This window comes from Bos mutus, chromosome 5, assembly GCF_027580195.1.
Source record: "Bos mutus isolate GX-2022 chromosome 5, NWIPB_WYAK_1.1, whole genome shotgun sequence".
Classification (NCBI taxonomy): domain Eukaryota; kingdom Metazoa; phylum Chordata; class Mammalia; order Artiodactyla; family Bovidae; genus Bos; species Bos mutus.
Genome location: NC_091621.1, coordinates 4225182 through 4251020, shown reverse-complemented (window position 1 = coordinate 4251020; position 25839 = coordinate 4225182). Strand labels below are relative to the sequence as shown.

At 37.8% G+C, this 25839-nt stretch overlaps 1 protein-coding gene across 6 annotated transcripts in view; it reads left to right on the top strand.

Moving 5' to 3' along the window:
* RIC8B (RIC8 guanine nucleotide exchange factor B) overlaps positions 1–25839 on the top strand; it is a 99910-nt gene that overhangs the window by 10773 nt on the left and 63298 nt on the right. For all 6 annotated transcript variants that reach the window (XR_011464158.1, XR_011464156.1, XR_011464157.1 and 3 more), the window contains exon 3: positions 24829–25437. Coding sequence is in view for 3 of the 6 variants with exons in the window: in XM_070370219.1 (XP_070226320.1) it covers positions 24829–25437 (609 nt within the window). In the remaining 3 variants the exon portion in view is untranslated. The remainder of the gene's footprint in view (positions 1–24828; positions 25438–25839) is intronic.

The window sequence follows — 25839 nt, the reverse complement described above, 5'->3', positions numbered from 1 at the left end:
GTTTTATTGAATGAGTGACAAGGAGTATAAACTTTGGAAGTTAAAGATTTACTGATTTTCTTTTGAATTTAAACAATATAAACAAGACTAGAATACCCTTTAGAACAGGGTTCTCAGCCAGGGATGTGCTGTTTGGGGAGCTTTTTCAACAGGCCTGCTCAGGCCCCATCACTGTCTACTGAGTCAGAATTTGGGGGATGGAATCCAGGCATGTGCATTTTGATAAATGGTCTTCAGGAAATAAGTACCTTACTCACTTGGTGGGAGTAGAATATAACACAAGTCCGTATGGAATAGAAGCTAGTTATATCTACCAAAATTACAGATGCATTTTGCCCTTTGACCAAGCAATGTCACTTTTAGATCTATTCTGTGGATAGATTGAAATAAAGTAAGCAGTGTTACTCACTGAAGCATTGTACATAATAGCAGATGATTGGAAACAAAAAAACCTCCAGGAATCAGGGAATATTTGTAGAAACTTATAGAGATTTGCATAATGGAATACTGCACTGTGGTAAAAGAGAAAGAGAGAGGGAGGAGAGAGACTATTATGTGCTAATGGGAGAGATGGTCAAGTAGAAGAAAAAAGAAGCCAGGTGTTAAAAAATGAATATATACATTTTTTAGGTATTCAGGCTAGGAAGGCAGCTGCTGTTTAGCTTAGTTGGGAGAATCCATACTATATCCATAGATTTGGGGTACCTTATGGATCTGACACTAAAATCTTTGACAGTCCTTTCACTAGTCAAAGTAAGTGCATGAAGACAGAGATTTCCCTCCCTCCATATGGCTTTCAGTTAAGGGAAGAAAAATTCCCACACAGTTGCTAGTAAAGCATGTTTATTTCCTGTAGGGTAGTAGCAAAACTTGACATTTTCGAGATATTGTCTTTTACTGCCTTTTAGATTTTTGGTGACCATAACTACTGTACTGGTGTTAATTTTGGTTTAGTGTATAGATTGCTGCTTCCTGGGAGGTCTGATATAAACAAATGTCATTAGGGACTGAGCTAGGTAATCTTCATTAACGTAAAAACGTTGGCAAACAAAACTATTTCAGTCTCCAAAGGTTAAAACCATTAGTGACTCTTTCATGCCTAAGGCCCATAAAGACTTTGAAATCAAAATTATTGGACTTCTCTAAAGGATCTGCATCCTAACAGCTTTTTAAGTTCTCAGTGTAGAGAGACATGGAATATTAGGCATGTCTCCACATTAAACCCAGTCTTAAAATAGGAGGAACTCAAATTACCATCCAATTTGCTTTCCTGCTCTAGTTCTCTTTTTCTCTTTCCTAAACATGTCTCTGGAGCCTTCTACCTGTTTGTTGGTAACAGCATCACGCCTTTCCATAAACTACAGGTGCTGTTGCTCTGAAAAACACACCTCTCTTATGTAAAACCTTATGACAACCAATAAGTAGATGTAAGGGAACAGAGCCTTTCAAAAAATAAAACTTGATTGTGTGAACTTTCTAGGAATTGGTTATAAAGTAATGATCCTTAGACCTAATTCCTAACATTTGTGTAGCATTTTGCACTTTTATGAAGATTTGCTTTTCAGTAGTAAAGTTGTAATGTTATAAGTATGGAGAGAATATCACCATACCAATTTTATGGATAAGAAAACTGAGGCTTATGTTAATCACAACTTGTTAACACTCACATTACTAGTAAGTGGTGGAGCCTCAAGCAGAGAACAGATTTTCTTGCTATTATGTGCAGCTCCTTCACTGTTTAGTGCTCCATGGCTCCCACTCATTATCACTTGAGGTATATTTCAGAAGGTTTGAAATTATGACTCAGTACCTTGTTTTATCTCTTATACCTTGAGACAACATTTAGGCAACTAGACTTTAGACTTAAATCAGAAAATATCAAAGGAAATTACCAACTAGGAGTGCTTAAATTTTTCCAGAGAAGTAGAGACAGACACATTTCTGATGTTTGTGCATAGAATGCAGATAGTTCCAGGTGCATGTGGCTCATGGTATATTTGGGTGTAAGCACCTGTGCTTACTGAAGCATTTACTTTACATCTTGTCTACCTAAATAGATGGCTATGACTGTATACCAACACATAAACAAATGTATCATGCAAATATGTAGGACGGAGGAAGGTATCATGAATAATCTGAAATTTTACACCTTAAGGAAATGAAAATTCTTATATTGGTTTCTGAAGCACAGCTGATCTCAAGGCCAATAAAGAGAACTAATTGCAATAAATATTGGAAAAATACCTATCGTAAAATGATTAAAAGAATTGCAGCTCTTTCACCTCTAAGAAGACAACCATATCAAATGCAGAAAACTTAAGTTGTTGTCTGAGATAAACTTTTAGGTATTTAGTTATTTTCCTCAAAAGAATCATGTTAAAAATAGTTAAATTTCAAGCATTTATTTCATTAACTTCAAACTGACATAGGTAAGTTCATATATCTGTGAAGGTATAAGGTAGTTACTGAGTTGAGAACTCTTTGAGGACTAAAATTCTAGCTTACTTTTCTTCGTACTTTCAGTCCTTGGCACTGCATCTGGCACAAAATAGGCACCTACAATACATACCTGTTAAATGAATAAAGGGGATTGGAGATTAAGTGGAGACCAGAATTCTCATGACTTGTACATATGGTTTGGTTTTGAGTTTGATATTTTCTTAAGTAGGCAGCAGATTCTCAAGCACTTTTCATAACTGTTGTTTACTGAAAATGCAGAATACAAAAATATTCATACAATGTGATCATAACCATGTAAAACTAATATAAAGTATACAAAGAAAAATGTCTACAAGGAAATTCACTAAATAGTGGCTTTGTGTTATTACTGTGGATGATATTTTCATTTCTCTTTTTGATATTTTAAACTTTTCATTACAGTATATCAGATATAAGATAATATATGTGATAATATATTCTTTCAGAGTTATGTGATTCAGGATGTAAGCAAAGACCAATGCATTTTTAAATCATTTATTCTCTCTAAAATTGGCCTTTTGCGATTATCTTACATACTCCTTTTGGGGGAACATAAAAATGTTATTAGGTTTGGAGATAGTATCCTTTGTGGAGCTGGTTTATGGAGTGAAATAAATTTATTTGAACACAAAAGTCCATTCTACCGTTTGAAATATTTCTTCTTTTTTCCACAAAGTTGGATGTACTTGGCATATTAGTAGAGATCTCTGTAGTCCACAAATATTTTTTCAGTAATTCCTGTGTGCCAGGTCCTGTGTTAGGCCTTGGTTCCTAAGTTGGCTATTTTCCTATGGTGTTTGGTTTGGCATTTCTCAGCTACAGATGCATACTGAGGGTTGTCATTGTGGACTATAGAAAATGAATGGGTAATTTTCCATATTAGAGTCCCCCAAGGAAAATGTGCCAAGATAGAACCATCAGTCGTATACTGTGAATCCATGCTTAGGGATAGCTTGAGGCATGAATGCTTGTTCTAAAAGCCTTTTACATTTAGTATAGTCATTTGAAATTGTTAAACTCCAATTTTCACTAAAACAAAATGAGCTTTGTGTGTCTTGCAAATTTGACTCAAATTTTAGTTGATGTCTTCACTTTGGGGAATACTTTGATATATGATGCAAGTTCGGTTCTCATTTAGAAACCAATAACTTTAAAGATAATCATTTTTAACATCTTAATTTCTTTAAAACACACAAACACACATATTACCAAATGCATTCTAAAACTTTTATTTTTAAAGTTTCTATCCAGCTGGAACTGGCATAAAACTTGACCAGAAGGGCTGAATTATATCATAGGCCAGGATGAATGCCTCACAGTAGTTCAGAAGTAAAATAATTTAGACTTCATTTCAGACTCCATTTTTTATTTTAGATGTGTTACCAAGGTATTGAAGGACTAAGTGTAGGAAGAAAGAACAGAATAGCCTTCTGATTTAGTAAGCCTTAGATATGACAGTCCATACGTGATCTCTGTATGGATCACTTTCTGCTTGGGAATGTTGAGTAGTATCTCTGATTTGTACTTTAGAGTTTCAATCCTTTTTTTCATATGAAAAACTCAGCAAGAAGTTCTGCTTCCAGCCATGACAGTGTGAGAGCTTTATGAACCTGCTCCTTAATTAAACTGGTTATTTAAAAACAACAACAACAACAGCCATTTAAATTATCTGGAAATAGTCCTAAAAGCATGAAGTCAATGAAGGAACACTTATTCAGGAAAATATACTGAAAGTCAGAAAAGTGAAAGTCTGTGGTATTTAAACTGAGACCTGCTCCCTTTCTTCCCACTCTCAGTGGAGTGAGATGGAAACCCTCCTCCAAACTGAGATCAAACTGAGATACAACATCCCTTGGATCATAGAAAAAGCAAGGGAATTCAGAAAAACATCTATAAAATGTTTTTATAATATTTTCTAAATGTTATAAAACAATTCTGCTTTATCGACTGTGCTAAAGCCTTTGACTCTATGGATCACAACAAACTGTGGAAAATTCTTAAAGAGATGGAAATACCAGACCACCATACCTGCTTCCTCAGAAACCTATTTGCAGGTCAAGAAGCAACAGTTAGAACCCGACATAGAAATACACACTGGTTCAAAATCGGGAAAGGAGTTTGTCAAGGCTGTATATTGTCACTCTGCTTATTTAACTTCTCTGCAGAGTACATCATGCAAAATGCAGACCCAGATGAATCATAAGCTAAAATCAAGATTGCTGGGAGAAATATCAGCAACCTCAGATAAGCAGATAATATCACTCTAATGGCAGAAAGCAAAGAAGAACTAAAGAGCCTCTTAATGAGGATGAAAGATGAGAGTGAAAAAGCTGGCTTAAAACAGCATTCATAAAAGTAAGATCATGGCATCTGGTCCATCACTTCAAGGCAAATAGATGGGGTAAAGTGGAGACAGTGGCGGATTTTATTTTATTGGCTTCCAAACTCACTGTGGATGGTGACTGCAGCCACGAAATTAAAAGACATTTGTTCCTTGGAAGAAAAGCTATGAACAACCTAGGCAGCTTATTAAAAAACAGAGAGACATCACTTTGCCAACAAAGGTCTGTATAGTCAAAGCTATCATTTTTCCAGTAGTCATGCATGGATGTGAGAGTTGGATCATAAGGCTGAACATCGAGGAACTGATGCTTTCTAGTTGTGCTGGAGAAGACTCTTGAGAGTCCCTTGGACAGCAGGGAGATCAAACCAGTCAATCCTAAAGGAAATCAACCCTGACTGTTTATTGGAAGGATAATGCTAAAGCTCCAATACTTTGGCCACCTGATGCGAAGTGCTGACTCATTGGAAAAGACTCTGATGCTGGGAAAGATTGAGGGGCAGGAGGAGAAGGGGATGACAGAGAATGAGATAAGATGGTTAGATGTCATCACTGACTCGATGAACATGAGTTTGAGCAACTCTGGGAGATGGTGAAGGACAGGGAAGCCTGGAGTGCTGCAGTCCATGGGGTTGCAAAGAGTTGGACATGACTTAGTGACTGAACAACAGCAAACTGATAGAGCCAAGATCAGAGCTCCTACTTTCCTCAGTCCTCAGTTGAAAGGCTAACTAACCAGTAGGAACAGGGGTAAGGTCAGCATTTCTCACCCTGCCCCAGCCACATGTCACTGAGACAAAATTCTGGGTGAATTATAGCTGAGAGATGGGATCTCTCTTCTTTCACCCAGTCTCCATTCGTGGGTCATGGGCTCTACCTTGAGTAAGGCAACATTGAGAATACTGGGGCACCAACTGCCCTTGCCCTGGCTGGTGGGACAAACAGATTCCACCTTGGAAGGCAAATTGAGGAGTTTTGGGTCTGCTACTCCCCTGTCTCGTCCAGTTGAACTTTCAAGGAGGTGTCATGAAAGAAGCATGCTGTTGTCTCTGCCCCCAGCATCAGAACCAAGGTTCAGGAATTTTGCCAAGAGAAACAAGCAGACCTTATAACAGTAAGCTCTGAATCTCTCCCCAGAGGGACCAACTTTTTGCAACAAAGTGAAGTTTCTGCCTGAAGATATGGGTTGTGATGAAAGGAGAAGGAGTCGGGAGGAGACTGACATATTGATTGGAGTTATAGGGCTAACCAGACATCTAGCTAGTTTGCTAGAAAGGAAGGAGGAAAGACAGCTGGGAGGAACCTTCCTGTAATTAGAACAAATCTTAAATACTTACCTCAGGAACTGTCTCTTCAAAGGAACTGTAATAAATCGGTTCAGTCTGTAGAGCAATTTATGCCTCAGGACATTGTTGAAGACAATAGATCAATCAATCTGTAGTTAGTGGAGCTTAACAGCTGGGTGTGGTCAGGGAAGAGAAAGTCAAAGAGAGGCCTGCCAAAGCCACTGTCATCCCAGGATGACTGTAGCAGACCAAAGGGTGAGACCCATGAGGAGCTACATCTGCAGGGAGGAGGAGGAAAGTATACTCAATGAAAATAATTCATCCAGTCACTGAGCAAATAAGAAAAATAACAATAGCAAGTCTTGGATGGCATAGGCAATACCCAGTGTTGATGTATTATCTAAAATGTCCGGCTTCAAAAAAAAAACAAAACAAAGCTATGTGAAGAAACAGGAAAGAATGACCTATACACTGGGGAAAAAGCAGGCAGTGGAAACTGCCTGTGAGAACAACCAGAGGGTAGATTTAACAGACAGACTTCAACATATTTATTATAAATATATTCAGAAAGGACTTCCTTGGTGGTCCAGTGGTTAAGACTCTGTGCTTTCACTTGAGGGGGCTTGGGTTTGATCCCTGGTTGGCGGAAGTTCTGCATGCTGTGTGGTGTGGCCAAAACGAAAAAAGAAAAAAATATTCAGAAAAGTAAGGGAAACAATAATTAAAGAAGTAATACAAAATTTGATGACATCACAACAAATGAATATCAATACAAAGATAGAAATGATTAAAAAGAAAAAGAAGAACCAAATGGAAATTTTGGAAGTGAAAAGTATAATAAGGGGAAAAAGATCACTAAAGAGGCCCAATGTTGGGTTCAAACTGTCAGAAGAAAGAATGAGCAAATATGAAGATAAAGCAATAGTGTATACAAGGTAAAGAACAAAGAAAAAAGAATAATGAAAATGAGTGCCTCAGAGAAATATGAGATGATGTTAATATATCAACATACATATAATTGGAGTACCAGAGGAGAGGAGAGAGAAAAGGGAAGAAAAAATATTTGAAGAAATGTCTAAAAACTTCCTAAACTTATTGGAAACAATTTACATATCCAGGAAGCTCAATAATGTCTGAGTAGAATAACCTCCAAAAGATCCATAGACACATCACAATAAAAATGCTAAAATGGAAACACAGTGAGAAAATTTTGAAAGTAGCAAAAGAAAAATGGATCATCACTTACAGAGCAGTCTCAATGAGATACACAGCTGACTCCTCATCAGAAATGTAGGCCTGTGGCTGTGGAATAATGTATTCAAAGAGCTCAAAGAAAAAACCTCAACCAAGAATCTTATATCCAACAGAACTATCTTTTAACATTGCAAGGGAGATAAAAACATTTTTAGATAAATGAAAAAATGAATTTGTTCTAGACCCACCTTGCAAGAAGTACTGTCCTTCAAACAGATAGCAAGTTACCTCAAACAGCGATTTAAATCCACACAAAGAAACAAAAGAGAACTAGTAAAGGTAATTATGTAATTATAAAAGATAATATAAATGCATATTTCTTCTCCTATTCTTTCAAATGATCTTAAAAACAGTTGTATAAAACAATATGTCTATAGTATATTGTTCAGCTAGTAACATACAGAAACATGATATATTTGTCAGAAGTAGCACAAAGGTTGATGAGAGCAAAGCTGTACTGCACTAAGGAAGTGACTCTAGATAATAAAGTCACTATTTGGTTCTAGAGAACCAATAAGGCCAAAATAACAAAAGCTGTAAGTATATACCAGCTGTCCTTTCTCCTCAGTGACTTCAAAAGACAAAATTATATATCAAGTAATCATTTTTGATATGTATAACAATAATGCCACCAAAGAGGGGAAAGAGACAACATCATATAGAAGCAGTGTTTCTACACCTCACTGGAATTAATGTAAATTGAAGCTAATTCTGTTTAGATATATACATATATAAGATATTTAAGTCCTAGAACAGCAACTAAGGAAATGACTCAGAAAATAATTCCATTTTGTAGAAGACTACAAAATGCTGTTGAAAGAAACTAAAGAAGATCTAAGGGCTTCCCTGATGGCTCAGTGGTAAAGAATCTGCCTGCTAATCAATGCAGGAGACACAGATTTGATCCCTGATCTGGGAAGATCCCACATGCTGTGGAGCAACTAAGCCTGTATACCACAACTACTGAGCCTGTGCTCTGGAGCCCAGGAGCCACAACTGCTGAGCCCTGCACACTGCAAGTACTGAGACCTGAATGCCCTAGAGCCCATGCTCCACACCAAGAGAAACCAACACAATGAGAGGCCTATGCATCACAGCTGGAGAATGGGCCCTGCTCCCCACAGCTAGAGAAAAGCCAGTGTAGCAATGAAGACCCACCACAGCCAAACGCAGAGAGTTGGACGGTGAAGAAAGCTGAGCGCTGAAGAATTGATTCTTTTGAACTGTGGTGTTGGAGAAGACTCTTGAGAGTCCCTTGGACTGCAAGAAGATCCAACCAGTCCATCCTAAAGGAGATCAGCCCTGGGTGTTCATTGGAAGGACTGATATTGAAGCTGTAACTCCAATACTTTGGCCACCTCATGCAAAGAGTTGACTCATTGGAAAAGACCCTGATGCTGGGGCGGATTGGGGGCAGGGGGAGAAGGGGACGACAGGATGAGATGGCTGGATGGCATCACTGACTCAACGGACATGGGTTTGGGTAGACTCTGGGAGTTGGTGATGGACAGGGAGGCCTGGCATGCTGCGATTCATGGAGTCGCAAAGAGTCGGACACAACTGAGTGACTGAACTGAACTGAAAAAGAAATTAAAGAAGATGTAAAGAAATGAGAAAACATCCCATGTTCATAGATTGGAAGACTTATGCTCAGATGGCACTACTTCTCATTTTGATCTGTAGGTTTAATGAGATACCTCTTAGAATTCTGGGTGGCTTCTTTGTACAAATTGACAAGCCAGTTCTGAGATTCATATGGAATTGCCGGGGATGCAGAAGAGCCAAAACAATCTTGAAAGGAACAGACCTGGAGAACTTACAACTCCCAACATCAAAACTTATTACAAGGCAACAGTAATCAAGACAGTGAGTACTGACACAAAGATAGATAAACATACATATGGTTGACCTTTAAGCAACTCAAGGTTTAGGGTGCCAATTCCCTGAGCAGTCAAAAACCCATGTGTAACTTTATAGTTGGTCTTTCATATCCACAGTTCTGCATCTGCAGTTTCAACCAACTGTGGATCTTGTTGTATGTATTTACTGGAAAAAAAACCCTGCATATATAGATTTAGATCAGTGGAATAGTATTGAGAGTCCAGAAATAACCAGTGTGTCTGTGATCAACAGATTTTTGGCAAGGGTGACAAGCCATTCAGTGGAGAAAGAATAATATTTTAACAAATGGCACTGAGAAACTTAGCTACATTTAAAAGAATGCATTGAACCTTTACTTCACACCATGTGCAAAATTTAACTCAAGATAGATCAGACCCAAATGTAAGATCTAAAACCATAAAACTCTTACAGGAACATAGGGTAAGTCCTCATGGCCTGCATTTGGGAGTGGATTCTTAGATAGGACACCAAAAACACAAGCAACCAAAGAAAAACCAATAAATTAGACTTCATCAAAGTTAACTTTTGTGCTTATACTATCAAGAAAGTGAAAAGAAAACCCACAGAATGGAAGATAGTATTTGCAAATTGTATGTCTGATAAGAGACTTGTATCTAGGGTATATAAAGAACTCAGTAATAAAAAGATAATTGAATTTTAAAGTGGGCAAAGGATCTGAATATACATTTTTCCAAAGAAGATATACACATAGCCAATCAACATGTGATGCTTAACATCATTAACCATCAAGGAAATGAAAATCAAAACTATAATGAAATACCAGTTTATACTCACTAGTATGGCTAAAATCAAAAAAGTCAGATAGTAAATGTTGACAGGGATGTGAAGAAATCAGAATGCTCATACATTACTGATAGATTACTGCATATAAAATGATGTGGCCACTTTGGAAAATAATCTAAGAGTTCCTCAAAGAATTAAACAGAGTTACTATATGACCCAACAGTTGCACTCCTGCTGCTGCTGCTGCTAAGTCGCATCAGTTGTGTCCGACTCTGTGCCACCCCATAGACGGCAGCCCACCAGGCTCCCCCGTCCCTGGGATTCTCCAGGCAAGGACACTGGAGTGGGTTGCCATTTCCTTCTCCAATGCATGAAAGTGAAAAGGGAAAGTGAAGTCGCTTGGTCGTGTCCGACTCTTCGCGACCCCATGGACTGCAGCCCACCAGGCCCCTCCATCCATGGGATTCTCCAGGCAAGAGTACTGGAGTGGGGTGCCATTGCCTTCTCCGAGTTGCACTCCTAGGTATCTACAAAAAAGAAATGAAGATATGTGTCCACAGGAAACTGTGTACTTGAATATCCACAGCAGTATTATTCATAACAGCCAAAAAATGGAACCAAACCAAATGTCTATCATTTTGTGAATGGATAAATGGAATGTATTATAGCCATACAATAGAATATTACTTATCCATAAAAAAGAATAAAAGTAACTGTTGTAAGTGCTTATAACATGGATGAACCTTGAGCATATTATGCTAAGTGAAAGAAGGAAGACATAAAAGGCCACATAATGTACAATTCCACTCATATGAAATTTCTAATATAGGCAGATCTGTAATAACAGAAAGTAGATCATTTGTTTCCCAGGGGCTAGGGAGAGAGGGGAATGGGGAGTTACTGCTAATGGGTATTGGGGTTTTTTTGAGGGTGATGAAAATGTTTTAAAATTAAACAGTGATGATGGTTGCACAAGTGTGAATATCCTAAAAATCAATGAGCTGTATACTTTAACAGGGTAAATTTATGATATATAAATTATGTATTGATAAAGCTGTTATTAAATAGTACATGCCCATCATTCCAAGCACTATATGAATATTAACATCTTTAATCCTAATAACAAAGCTAATAAATGAGGTACTGTTTTCTTACTTATTTTACAGATGAGGAAACTAAGGCACACAAAGAAATTACTTGCTTAAACTAGTGAAGTAAATTACTTGCCTAAACTTGTGAAGTGGGAGGACATGATTTAAGCCTATGCAGTGTGGTCCACAGCCCTTGTGCTGCACCATACTGCCACTCATTAATAATTGAGTTGACCTGTGGTATAGCTTATGAATTGATTCTGTTTTCTGATTGTAGGCTCCAACTCTCTCCAGAATTTGAGAGTTGTTGCAGAGCATAAACAAAACTTTGACACTGAGTTAAATAAAACCATTGACAGAAAACAGAAGCCCAGGATTTACAGTATGACTGGGTAGGGTAACTAGTGTCAGCCCTCCCATAAGCAGTACAGTACTTGACCCATAGGCATGCTGCACGTGTCTTTTACGATTATTATTTTGCCTAAAATATAGGGTTTTGATTTTTTTTCATCTTAGCAATTAGCTGTTCCTTACACAGTTTGGCCATGTACTAAGGAAAGGGTATAACATGTACATCTTCGGCTGATTGAAAACTCTTAGGACCTGAAAGAGTTCCAGGCTGAACAGACATTTCCAGTTCCCCATTTATAGATGAAAAACTGAGTGGTTGACTTACTTGAGGTTATGAAAAATGAGTGAAGGATCTGGGACTCAAACTAGGTCCTCTGCCTTCTTTCCTGCCTTCAGTGACTGTCATTGCAGGGTGACTCCTCAGGAACTTACAGTATAGTAAGGGACCCAGGATATCTTCCAGGACAGTGATTCCTTCTAAGGTCTCTTGTGCTGAGGGTAATCAACCAGAATCTGACTGAATACTTTCAGTAATGGGATCTCCACAGCAGCCACTTTGCTGTTAGATAACTTTGTTAGAGAGCTTTTACTTGTATGAACTCTACATCTGCTTTAATTGATCCTCCTGCTTTATCCCTCTCTGCCTCTGCCTTTGTCCATCACTTAGCTTGTCTTCTACCTTCTTTCCCCTGCTCCATCTCTTTCATTTTTTCCCCTACTTATTACCTAGCATTCATAGTTATCAAGAAGCTTTTTCTAGCTAAATTCTCAATATGTAGTTTATTCCTTTAATCTTTAATACACAACTTAAATTGCTATGCATTGAAATACATTTACAGTCCTTATTCATTTTACATATGTTCAGTCTCCATAGTATTATAAGTAACTTGAGTTATGTGCTTTTATAGCTCCCTAACCCCAACTCAACCTTTTGTCGCTTGGTTAGTATTTATTTCTCTTGAGTAGTTTGCATGTACTTGAATTTTAAATTGAGAGCATTTTAAGTTACATGCCTGTTATCAGGCCTGTGTGCGCAAGTGCTCAGCAATGAACTCCATAGATTCTAAATGGATACTACAGAATCTATAAAACTAATACAAAATTGCCATGTTATAACATCAGCACTTACCTTTTCAAGTGGCTTTGGTATTAAATGGAAAATACAGATAAAAATTTCCTAGCCCTATTGTGCTTGTGCAGAGTGTGCCTATTAATATTACTTGATCTGCTCGTTCATCTGGCCATCTTTATGAGGTAATGTGCATAAGTCTCTATTCTATCCCAAGCACTGTGCTAGAGATTTTCAAATATAATCATCTCATTTAATATTTATAAGCCCTAGATGTTATTCCTCTTTATAGAGATGAGGAAATTAGGCACAGTGACAAAAAAATTTGCTAAGATCATATAGCTATAAGCTAGTGTTTAAACCTAGGTGCTTTCCTTACTTCAGTTGTACTGTTTCCTAATAAATAACCTGTGAGATTTCTTACTCCTTACAATACATTGTCTCAGATGCTGTTCATGTTAAATAATATATAATATTAATAATATAGATTTTTCATAATAACTTTGTGAAATAGATACATTTATATCTTACACATGATGAAATTTAGCTTCAGGTAGAATAAATAAATTGCTCCAGATCCAAATTCAAAAAATAATAGAACTAGGAATTAGAAAAAACCCAAAATGTTTCTGTGCTTTTTTTCTGCTACACCACTCGTGTGTTCTTGTGCCTTTAAAGACCTCTAACATCACAGCTGTCTCATTGAAACAACTTTACTCTTGTCCTTATTCTCGGCTGTCTTAGTCTGCTCGTGCTACCATGACAAAATACCAAAAACTGGGTTGCATAAGCAAAACAAATTTATGCCTCACAGTTTTGGAGGCTAGAAATCAAAGATCAAGGTGCTGGTAAGGTAGATTTCCTTCTGAGACCTCTTCTCTTGGCTGATAGTCACCTGCTCTCTGACTGTGTACTCATTTGACCTCCTCTTTGTGCAGAGAAGGAAGCGAGTGGGGAATGAGTGAGCCAGCCCTCTGGTGTCTCTTGTAAAAAGGATACTATTCGCATAAGACCAAGTCCTCTCCTTCATGACCCCATCTAACCTTAATAACCTTCTCAAAGCCCCATCTCCAAGTACCATCACACTGGGGTTAGAACATCAACATATGAATTTAATGGGAATACAAATATTTAGTCCATAACTTCAACTTACCATCAGAGCCCCTGATTATCTTCTATAGAGGCCTGGGTAACTAGAGCTGACATCTAGGGATTTAGAGTATTTCAGAGTGAAGAGGTGAGCCTTGTGGAGTAGATGACACAGGAGACAAAGAAATTCCAGAGAAACTTTATATAGGTAACACTTTGATATACTGAAAAAGACAATAAGCTGTAGAGATCCATAGGATGAGAATCTGTACCAGCCACCAAGATATAGAGTATATGTTGTGACGGAATGTACATCTTCCAGCTTTGTTAGTGTGCTTTTACATAATCAAACTATGACTTGGCTGAGAACTCAGTAAAGATTAAATGTGATTATGTTCCCTTATTTGGCAAACTAAAATGCAACAAATGATAATGCTCCTGTATTTGTCAGTATATTAACTTAAAATACTAAAATATGTTTTGTGTAGGTAGTGAAGAAGAGCATTTTCTGAAAAATAAAGACTCTTGCTTAAGTAGCAAGAAAACCAGAGTTGGCTGGTACTGTATTGAAGAGAAATTAAAAGTTTTGACATGCCCATTTCTGCCCTCAGTCAAAAAGGGAAAGGCAGCTGATTGGTTTTTAAGTTTTCATTTACACCTAAGCTATTTTTCCCATCTGTTAATGAACTCTTGATGATGCATCATGTCTTTCTCAGGATTGCTAATTAGCAAAGAAACTTGAGCCAAACTTACATAATTGTTGTTACTATGAACTCTCAGTCTTTTGGCAGGATCACCATGATATAGAACATAGCCAGAAGGATTGTATTAATGAAAAAAACAAGTACATGTGCAAGAAGGGGAGCTAAAGGTGAAATTAAGGAAGTGAGATAAAAACTTCATTCACAAGGACAGTATCCATTAACTAAAAAGTGATAATTACTATTGCCTCCCATAGTAAAAGTAGGAAAAAAAAACAAAACCCAAAGTGTATAGGTATCATACCATATTAAACTAAATGTAATTGAAACCAGCTTCATGGGCATTTATTTAGAAAATCTCATCTTTTGCTTTTTATAAAGAGATTTCAAATTTGACCTCCAGAATCCTCTCTAACCTTTCTTAGAAGCACAGTGTAGAATCCTGGCAGTAAGTCATTAATTGTTTAATGTTTCTGTAAAATACTATTTTTTAATAGGTCTGTCTTCTGGCAGTGACAGCATTGTTCCAACTATTGATTATAATAAGCTTATTTTAGAATTTAATACATCTCTTTCTGTCTTGTGCATGTGCATCTGTGTACGCGCACGTGCATGCACACACACACACTGTGCACACATTGCTGTGCACAGAGGACAAAAGTTTAGAACTATCAGATTTAGGTGGCTGACCTTCAGCTCCAGTTAAGAACTAAAATTAGATCTCTGTGGAATATATATCCAGTGACATCCATCAGAGAAGAGTGTAGGCATAACCTGAGAAGCCAGGGAGGCATCATTCAAGGGACTTTGCCTTAGCTACAAACTCGTTTCCCATTTGAATTTTTATCTTAAAAATTCATGTGACTTTTTGTATTGTGAGTTGTAACGTATTTGTTTATTTTCATGTAGAAACACTTCCCTACTTGCACCCTTGATAAATCTTTTAGTAAAACAGTAGTTAAGGAGGATGCACAAGGATTGTCCTGTGACTTTAAGTATCTCTGGCACTATGCCAAATCTCCCAGATGAATGTGCCTATTTTAAGAGCAGGGTCCTATCCCATCACTATAGGAACACTGGTTGATTACAGTGAGAGCATAAATCAAGCATGTGGCTAACATTGCAGACATAATGGACAAGAAGGTGGGGGTGGCATGGGGAATCCACTCTTACTAAAGAGAAAGTATTTAATTCTATTAAGGAGAATGGATAGGTATTTCAACACACAATAGAAGACCAAAAACAGTAAATAATAACAGCCATGTTTAAGGACTTGTCTGTTTAAGGAGGGAAAAGAAATCAGTCCTCAGTAATTCCTTTCACAGACCTAGCTTATCCCAGAATTGCTTTGAATGTTGTAACACTCATTTTTATTTATTTTGTCACCAGATACCAGTAGAATGAAAAGAGAGTAGGACTGAGAGTCAAATAATAATCAGTCCCCTTTTCTGTTATAGCTTTCTGTGCTGCTTAAGCAAATCGTTTAGCTTCCTTGAGAGTCAGCTTTCATTATCTATAAAATAAATCCCCTGATCCTGAGTATGGGCTTCCTGATTGGCTCAGTGGGTAAAGAATCCACCTGCAATGCAGGAGATACAGGTTCCATTCTTGGGTTGGGAAGATCCCCTGGAGAAGGGCATGGTCACCCACTCCATTGTTCTTACCTGGAGAATCCCATGGACAGAGGAGCCTGGTGGGCTTCAGTCCAGAGGGTCTCAAAGAGTTGGACATGACTGAGCACACACACACAATCCTGAATATATTATTAAGTATTATTTTCTAAAAGGATTCTATGGTCAAATAAATAAAGGAAGTATCTGCTTAAAAAACATGTTTCTTTTCCATAGTTCATCTGAGAATCTTTAATATTTTAATAAGCCTTATAAATTTCCCAGATTTATTCTTTAACAAAACCCATTTTTTTAATAGAACCTTTTGCACTGCTAGTGTTTATTGATATTAAGTAGTCATTATAGCCCTTTATAACTCTTAATATTCTGATTCTGGAAATTATACTCATTTTGTTTGGCTCTTCGACTGTTTTCTGGCCTGTAGTTATCATAGGGTTACTGCCAAGTTGAACTCACTGCCTCTGCTGTGTGTGTACTCTGCCCCTCTTTCCAAGTTGAACTGGAAAGTTATTGCATTTTCCTGTTTCTTATAAATAAAACAGACATTAGTTTAGTCCTTGTCTTTTGTAGTGTTCACTTTCTCTGTTCACTGCCATTTCATTTTTGATTTGGTTGTTCAGTCATTGGCCCATTTTTAGAGGTCTTGTTCTTAGAAATGTACAACTTTGTCTCTTACTGCGTACCATCCTCTCATTTAATAAGCAGCACTGTAATATATAGGGTATATCCCCATTTCACATGTAATGAACCTTATGCTCAGAAAAAAACAAATAACTTGCCCAGATCTCACAGGTAATAAAATAGCAAAGTGAAGTCTCTCTGACTTGGCAACTCAAATTCTCTATTATGGCATATACATTATAGTTATAGTGGTAAATAACATTTGTTGAGTATTTTATTCTAAGGCAGCATATACATATTATCTTATTTAATTCCCCTAATACCCCTATGAAGTAGATACTATCATTCCCATTTTATCTTGAATTTAGTAAACAGACATTTGGCGAATTGTTAATGAATGGATAAATAGATGAACAAATGAATATACAAACCAACCACGGCACAACCAGGCCAAGTTGGTCTGAGTCTTGGTATTAGATATAGAGTAGTTGCTTAGTCATTGGAAGTGTTAATTGCTCAGTCATGTCTGACTCTTTGTGACCACATGGACTATAGCCCACCAGGCTCCTCTGTCCAGGCAAGAATACTGGAGTGGGTAGCCATTCCCTTCTCCAAGGGATCTTCCCAACCCAGGGATCAAGCCCACACTCCTGAATTAAAGGCAGATTCTTTACCATCTGAGCCACCAGGGAGGTACAATATCACTTATGTTATTTACGGAATGATGGTATAAGAGGTTCTATATGGGGCTTCATTGGGACATCGTATTTCAAAGGTACATTCTTATTTAAATCTAAAGCCAAGTTGTTGCAACAAAGAGACCCCCAATGAAGAAGTGATTTAAGGAATATGGGCATTTATTACCTTTCCAAATAACGGTTCATAAGTGATCAAGCATGCAGGTGAGTAGCTCTGCTCCATGTGTTGATTCAGTGACCTAGCTTCTTTACAGGTTTGTCAAGTCATATCTTTGCCATTGAACATTGGCTTAGCCTATACTGGGCTGCCACTTCCAGGTTCTGGGCTGCAGAAGGGGACAAGAAAGGGGAGAAGGCATGCCCACTATTGTAATGACCCAAACCTGAAAACATGTCCTCATACATTCCATTGGCAAGAGTTCAGTCATATGGCCATGAAGAAGAGCTGAGGAGTGTAGTGTAACCAGGCAGCCATGAAACTTGCCACAGTTCTCTTACTGTTTAAAAAGGGAGGATGGATTTTGATGGACATCTATCACTTTTTACCACAGTGCCTAATAATTAAAGCCTTAATAAGTTCCCTGGTGGCTCAGTGGTAAAGAATCGACCTGCCAAGGAGAAAACATGGGTTCAGCCCCTGGGTCTAGAAGATCCCCTGAAGAAGGAAATGGCAACCCACTCTAGTATTCTTAGCTGGAAAATTCCATGGACAGAGAGAGGAGCCTGGCGGGCTACAGTCTATGGGGTTGTAAAAGAGTTGGGCATGATTTAGTGACTGAGCAACAAAAACAAAGTCTGTTTATGAGGCATTATAGTATTTCCTCATTACTCTGGGATCTGAGTTAATTTTACTGCCTTCATTATATATTTGAAGAAAATATGGGATAAAATGCATTCTTTAGAGCGGTGCCTTCACATTATTTGTGATGAAGGACCAAGTTTTTTGCTTATTTGTTTCTTAATTTTCCTCTAATTTGTCATAGACCAGTAGTTTTGAAAGTACAATAAAAATGAATCATTAAAGAAATAATTACATTCTTGGATAGCAAAGTCAAATCACTATAACGGTTTCTGAATACATATTCTCAACTTTTTATGTGCTTAGTCAAACTCAGTTGTGTCTGACTCTGTGACCCCATGGACTGTAGCCCACCACGTTCCTCTGTCCATGAGGATCTCCAGGCAAGAATACTGGAGTGGGTTGCCATGCCCTCCTCCAGGAGATTGTCCCAACCCAGGAATCAAACCCAGGTCTTCCTCATTGCGGGCAGATTCTGTACTGTCTGAGCCACCAGGGAAGTCTAAGAATACTGGAGTGGATAGCCTGTCCTTTCTCCAGCAGAACTTCTCAACCCAGGAGTCAAACCGGGGTCTCCTGCATTGCAGGTGGATTCTTTACCAGCTGAGCTACCAGGGATGGTCTGATAACAAACAGTTTGTGAACTGGCACCAATCTGCAGACACTTTTGAGTAGTAATATTTGTCTCAAAAAGTATTTTCTTGCTACCTCTTTGGGGTTGCCAGAGTTTAATAGACTAACTATGATGTCTATATTATAAGCAAAGACATTTTCTTTGTATATATAAAACTTCACTTTTCTCTTTTACAAATATTTTTAGAAATCAGCTTTTAGGACAGCATATAAATCATGATGGATTCATTATTTGAATGCTCATATACATGTCATAGCCTGTTTTGCTTGTTTCATAATTGAAGTTAAAGCTAATCCTGGTTTTACAGATTAATAGTGAAAAGCTTACCATTCTGGAGCTGGAAGAAGAGTCTTGATGCACGATATAGAGGAAGAAGAAAATCTAATAAAGTGCTTGTTATGTCCCAGAGACTCACAACACCCCTCTGAGATATAAGTGATATTATTCCCATTTTACAAATGAGAAAGTGAGGCTCACAGAAGTAAAAAAAAAAAATGTCTGAATCATAGTGGTAAAGCTGGCTGTTAAATCCAGGTTTTTCTGATTTAAAAGCCTCTATAGTACATTTTCTTCTCTCATAAAAGAATGATGTCCTTTCTACCTTCAGAGAGCTTTTAGTAGCTAAGGCAAACTCATAAAAAAAACCAGGATTTTAGCAACCAATGATTGCTACAAATTTTGGTATGGGCATTACTTGGAGAGGAAGAACGTTGGGGGCTGAAGTAGTAAGGAAAAACTTTATATCAAAAGTTAATTTTAAGCTTAGTTTTGGAGAATGGATAAAACTTAAATAGTCAAAGAAGGAGAAGGACTGGATGCATATAAAAGGAAGATGGCAAGAAAGCAAAAAAAAAAAAAAAAACTCTACATGAAATAAATATAATTAGAGAGGAGGGTTTGATAGGGGAGCAGTATGAAAGAGAAGACTCAAAATGCAGGTTGGAGGATCATAAATGCTAAGCTGAGGATTTGAGATCTTTACCTTATAACAGTATATAAATGATAACCAGTACTGAACACTTAATGCTTTCCAAGCACTGTTCTAAGTACTCTACATACGTGATTGCATTTAGTAACTTTCCAAGATCACACCATTAGAAGACAGTAGTCAGCCTTTAAACACAAATTTAAATCCAGAACCCCTGCCCTTAATCACAGCACTGTTCTAGTTCTGGAGTCTATGATAAGTTGAACAAGTTTCAGGCCTAGGACCACTGATCTTAAACAAGTAATACACTTTACACCTCAAGTGATTTTTAACGTTTACGAAAAGTAATGTGACCAGATAATGACATACCATCCCTATTCCTGCCACCCTGATACGTCTTTAGGACAGTTGAGAAGTTACGGTGTTTGTGCTAATGGCTTTCAGCTCTGCCTACTTTTCTGTGCTTATCTGGTCAGTTACTCTCAGTTAACCCCTGGTCCCCAACATCCAAGTTATATCAGTCCATTGTTAGTTGTAGTTCATTCGTTCCTAGAATGTGGCTCATGAACTGACAGCAACAGCATCAACTGGGAACTTGTTAAGAGTCCCAATTCTGGCCTCATTCCAGACCAATTAAATCAGAAACTCTGATTCAATCTGTGTTTCAACAACCCTCACCTAGAGATTATGATACTAAGTGAAATAAGTCCAAAAGAGAATGACAAATACCATATGATATCACTTATATGTGGAATCTAAAATACGACACAAGTGAACACATCTATGAAACAAACAGACTCAGACATAGAGAACAGACTTATGGTTCGCCATGGAGGAGGGTGAGTAGGAAAGCGAAGGACTGAGAGTTTGGGACAAACTGTTATATATGGATGGATAAACAACAAGGCCCTGTTATATGGCACAGAGTCCTATAGTCAGTATCCTGTGATACGGAAGAGAATATGCAAAAGAATATATACGTATATATGTATAATTGAATCACTTTGCTGTACTGTAGATATTAACACAAGACTGTAAATCAACTCTACTTCAATAAAATTAACAACAACAACAACAAATAATTCTTTAAGAGATTATGATGCATGCTGAAAACCATTACTATAGTATACTCTTGGGTTTCCATTTGGGAGCAAGCTATCAAAAATTTTTTGACAAAACCTGGTATCAACATTGAGAATCTCAATCTTCAGTCTCTGCTGCTGGGTCTTGCAGTCTAACTTTATAGAAATAGCCATGGCTACTAAGCTAGTGGGGGTTCCCAGATGGCTCAGTGGTAAAGAATCCACCTGCCAATACAGGAGATGTGGGTTCAATCCCTGGGTTGGGAACATCCCCTGGAGAAGGAAATGGCAAGCCACTTCAGTGTTCTTGCTGGGATAATACCATGCACAGTAGGCTACAGTTCATGGGGTTGCAAAGAATCTGACACGACTGAGCACGCGCACTGCAACCTAATGAGCGTTTTAAAAGGGCTTTTTGTCAGCCTCTCTGAAGTAATTATACTTTATGAGCATACCTAAGCTTTGCTTTATGACTTTAGTTCATTCCTGAAAACCTTACCTCTTAGTGAAAAGATTTTAAAGCAGAAGATATTTCCATCAATTTTAATGGAAAAAAATTATGTGTTTCATGGTTATCTAAGATACCAAAATAGTTTTCAGATTAAAAAATATATCAGTTGAACCATGATAACAAGTTTGTATAAATAAATACCTAGAAAGTTAATAAAAAGTTTGTACTTAAAATGTTATGTAATGATGATTTATTATACTTGCAAAAAGAGGAAGAGAAGACTTGATAGTGAGAGATGGCTGGTGGTGGAGGAATACAAAGGAATTATTCTTTGGAAGGGGTTGGAGAGTCAGGTAGTAAACTTTAAAGCAGATAATCTTTGGGAGTATGTGGGTATCTTGCATTTAAAAACAGCTACAGCACACCTGGGCCTGCCAGTGGGATACAGATGAAAGGAGTGAGATGCCCCAACATCCATCTCACTCTCCAAGGAACTACATGCTTGTTGAAACTAAGTGCTGTATAGGAGAGCAGAGGGAGCAGCTGGGGAATCTTTTAGACCCTTCAGTCTTCAAATTAAACCTTAGGAAATGAGTGGGGTCCTGGCTGGTGGAAATGGGGACAGGGTAGGCCATGCTGAGGTAATGGTGGGAGAAGGTTCAGGACATATTGTCAGGGGACTGGGAGTCTGTTTGGAGCACTTGGAAAGGAAAGAAAAGGGAGGGTGTATGTGTGTGACAGAGATATAGGAAAGGGGACACTGAGCTTATTTCAGCTGCATTCTGTGGGCAACAGGGAGCTATGGAAAGCATTTGAAGAGAGCAAGGCATGTTTTTGAAGGAGTAAAATCAACTGAAAAAAAATAGTTATAGCACAGGAAAATACCATTAAGGCAAAATAAAGAAATGAGTACTTTTGAAACAGAAGTCGTGCATGCACTCAACAGATGGGGGAATCATAAGGATTGCTACCTCTTCAGTGTTCTTGCTTGTTCAAATGCAAAGAAAAACTTCTGATTCATCCAAATGCGGTACATGGTTTAATTTTTCTTTATAATATTCTCTAAATAGAAATGATTGTATTGAGTAGAGCAATGAATGTGTCTGTTAAATATCACTTCTTATATTTTAATACAAAAAAGGGAGGGGTTCATTGTCCAAGAAGTGGTATTCCTTTTCAAGAGACATTATAACAGAAAGCTACCTAACACTTGTCATGTGAGGCAAGTCTGTGATGAGAAATGACATGTCTAAAAACAACTGATTGAAAACTATGCTTGAAACAGTCTCGGTTGTGGATTTCCTGCAAGCCTTCAGGTGAGGCAGTTTTTAACTCTAAATTTTGTAGACCTCTCTGATCTCTTTTATGTAGCCTTCTTATGTCCCAGAGTTTTAACAGTCCATTTGGTTTATAGCCTTGGCTATTTGTATTCATACTTTGCTCTTTTTCTTTCTTGAATCTGACAGTGGAGGAAGAAAGAAGTCATTCCTACCCACAGACTTGGAGTGGGGGAGGGGGCGCACTACGGGGGCGGGGGGAAGATTTTATTGTTGTTTTTGGTTTAGAAAGAAAAGAACTAAAGATTTCTGTGTTTTGCTAGATATGTAGAACTCCAAATTCACGTATATAATATTTTATAATACCTTATTTATTATGTATTTCTTAAATAGGAATGTAGATAATTCCTTCTTGGTTAAAATTATATGGGAGCAAAGGTTATTTAACTCCACCACCCAGGAATATAGCACATAGGAAACTGTGTAAAAGATATTTTTTTCTTTGTCTTGGATGTGAAAAATCTGAAATTGGAGAAATTTTCCTATTTTATATATTTTTAATAATGGGCATATTATACTTTCCTCTATCCCAAAACAGCATTCACAAAAAAAATGCTTTCATGATGATATTAAAATATTAAGTGGAAGTCCCTTCTAGTTGATCAGGTATGTTAAGGGATAGAGTTAACAATGTAGTGAAGTTTTTTTTAGCTTGCTTGGTTAATTTCTTTTCCACCTCCATCTAGAGAACATAGTACATTTAAAATTGACGTTTCCATAGCTGTTTGACTCAGATGTGCTGAGAAGATGCACATGGCCTAAAATTTCTGCCAAGATCATAATTCTTGACCCACAGATAGCCTCTTTCAGTTAAAGTCCGATGACAGTAATAGAAACTTTGTAAAACCTTGTATTGGTCATAGTTGTTGCTTTTGTTTTTATAAAATGTAATGGGTATAGAAATGGTTGGCAGTGGAATGGTTATACTTGCTGCTCCTCATACAAGGTTTGAGGTTCAGAGACCCAGATCTGCAGTTTATGGAGAAGAAAACTGGACATTGACTTTTAAGAGAATTATCAGTGGTTCTTAAATTTGGCAATGACAGAAAAAACCTTTTCAAAAAATTCAAGGTAGAGTACACTTTGGTTCCAAATAAAGCTGAAACTCCAGTACTTTGGCCACCTCATGCGAAGAGCTGACTTATTGGAAAAGACTCTGATGCTGGGAGGGATTGGGGGCAGGAGGAGAAGGGGACGACAGAGGATGAGATGGTTGGATGGCATCACTGACTCGATGGACATGAGTCTGAGTGAACTCCGGGAGTTGGTGATGGACAGGGAGGCCTGGCGTGCTGCAATTCATGGGGTCGCAAAGAGTCGGACACGACTGAGCAACTGAACTGAACTGAATTGAACTGAAAGAATTGTTTCTGAGATAGTGGTAGCAAGATTTGGAACCAGGACTACAAGTATATTTGTGTAATCTGTGCCCTACTCCAAGAGAAAAGGAAAGCTAAGATCCTGCCCACAGTCTGAGCTTCCCAAGCCATATGTCCTGGCACAGGGCTGCATGGAGGAAGAGGGCTTTTTTTGTAATTTGACCACCCAGTAGGAACACTTTCTGCAGTTAGTGTGGAGAGGGGCACCTTTTTGCAATTGACTGAAAGGAATCATATATGCTAGCTGAGCCCTCTTTGGAACCCAGTACTTGGAATAATTGTTAGCAGTGTTGTCAGCAAAAGATCTTCTCTGGGGTCATTTGATAATTAAATGTTATTACATATTAGCTAAAGAGAGTTCTAAGGTTTATATAACATGGGACTACTGCCCATAGTACTATAAACTGAGAAAACATTATCAAGGCTGAAACTAGGCATAAATGAAGGCTTCTTTAAGTCTTTTTGTAAGAGCCTATACTTGTGGCCAAATGTGAACCAGTTCTCAAGGCATTAATTTTTATTTCCAGGAGGGGAATAGCTATGATTCAGATGCTTACCTTCCATCCTCATAGTATATGTAGTCTGATATTAAAAATTCTTAAGAACAAACTTATATAAGATATTTGTAACTCATCTGTATAAAGTCACTAATTCTCTTTTAAACTAAGAATATTAGGCTGGAAGTTAGGAAACCCATACTCTAACTGTTGCTACCCTACTAATTCATTCTGGCCTCATACAAGTAGCTTAACCTTTCTGGCCCTCAATTTCCAAATCTGTAAAGTGAAAGAAGTGCACCAAATATAAGATCTCTTTCAGTTCTAACATTCTGTGACTAAAAAAGTAAAAATCTTTTCTAACCAGATCTTGAACTGCAATTTAATACACTGATAGAGAAACAGTCCATTTTAAATCACTTAAGCCAAATAACCATATTTTTCATACTCATTCTTGTTTTTCAGAAACTCTGTGAAGGCATATTTAAAGTCCTTTTAAAGGACATCCCAACAACATGTCAAGTGTCCTGCCTGGAAGTTCTCCGCATTCTCTCCAGAGACAAAAAGGTTTTAGTTCCTGTAACAACCAAGGAAAATATGCAGATACTGCTGCGACTAGCCAAGCTAAATGAGTCGGATGATTCTTTGGAGAAGGTGTCAGAGTTCCCAGTTATTGTGGAGTCATTAAAATGTCTTTGTAACATAGTGTTCAACAGTCAGATGGCACAGCAGCTCAGTCTGGAACTTAACCTTGCTGCAAAGCTCTGTAACCTCCTCAGAAAGTGCAAGGACCGAAAGTTTATCAGTGACATTAAGTGCTTTGACTTGCGCTTGCTCTTCGTCCTGTCACTTTTGCACACCGACATCAGGTCACAATTGCGCTATGAGCTCCAAGGACTACCGCTGCTAACCCAGATCTTGGAAAGTGCCTTTAGCATCAAGTGGACCGATGAATATGAATCGGCCATAGACCATAATGGACCTCCTCTCTCACCTCAGGAGACAGACTGTGCTATTGAGGCCCTTAAAGCTCTCTTCAATGTGACGGTAGACAGTTGGAAGGTGCATAAAGAGGTAAGGTCAGGAAGAGTATTCTCATCTGCTTGGAATTTCATTGATTTGGGAGCTGCCTGAAACAAAGGAATGCTAAACAGGGAAATGGAGGAAGTTTCCAATTCCCTCATTAATCAGTTATATGAGTCAGGATACATTTCTTAACCATTTATAACTCTTATTCTTTCCATCTGTGTGACACTTATCAGAAGAATAGGGTGAAGATGGACTGCTGTTTTGTAAGATGCCAAGTATAGTTCCTTTTCTGAGTTGTACTATCATGTGTCTTTTTTTTTTTTAAGAGCCTCTTTCAGAAACAAGGTTTAAATTATTATAAGAGTTGATGGGAAACAAAACAGTGATTCATAAAGGTATAGGCATGTTCATTGCCTGCTATTTTAAAGAAACATTAAGATATTTAGG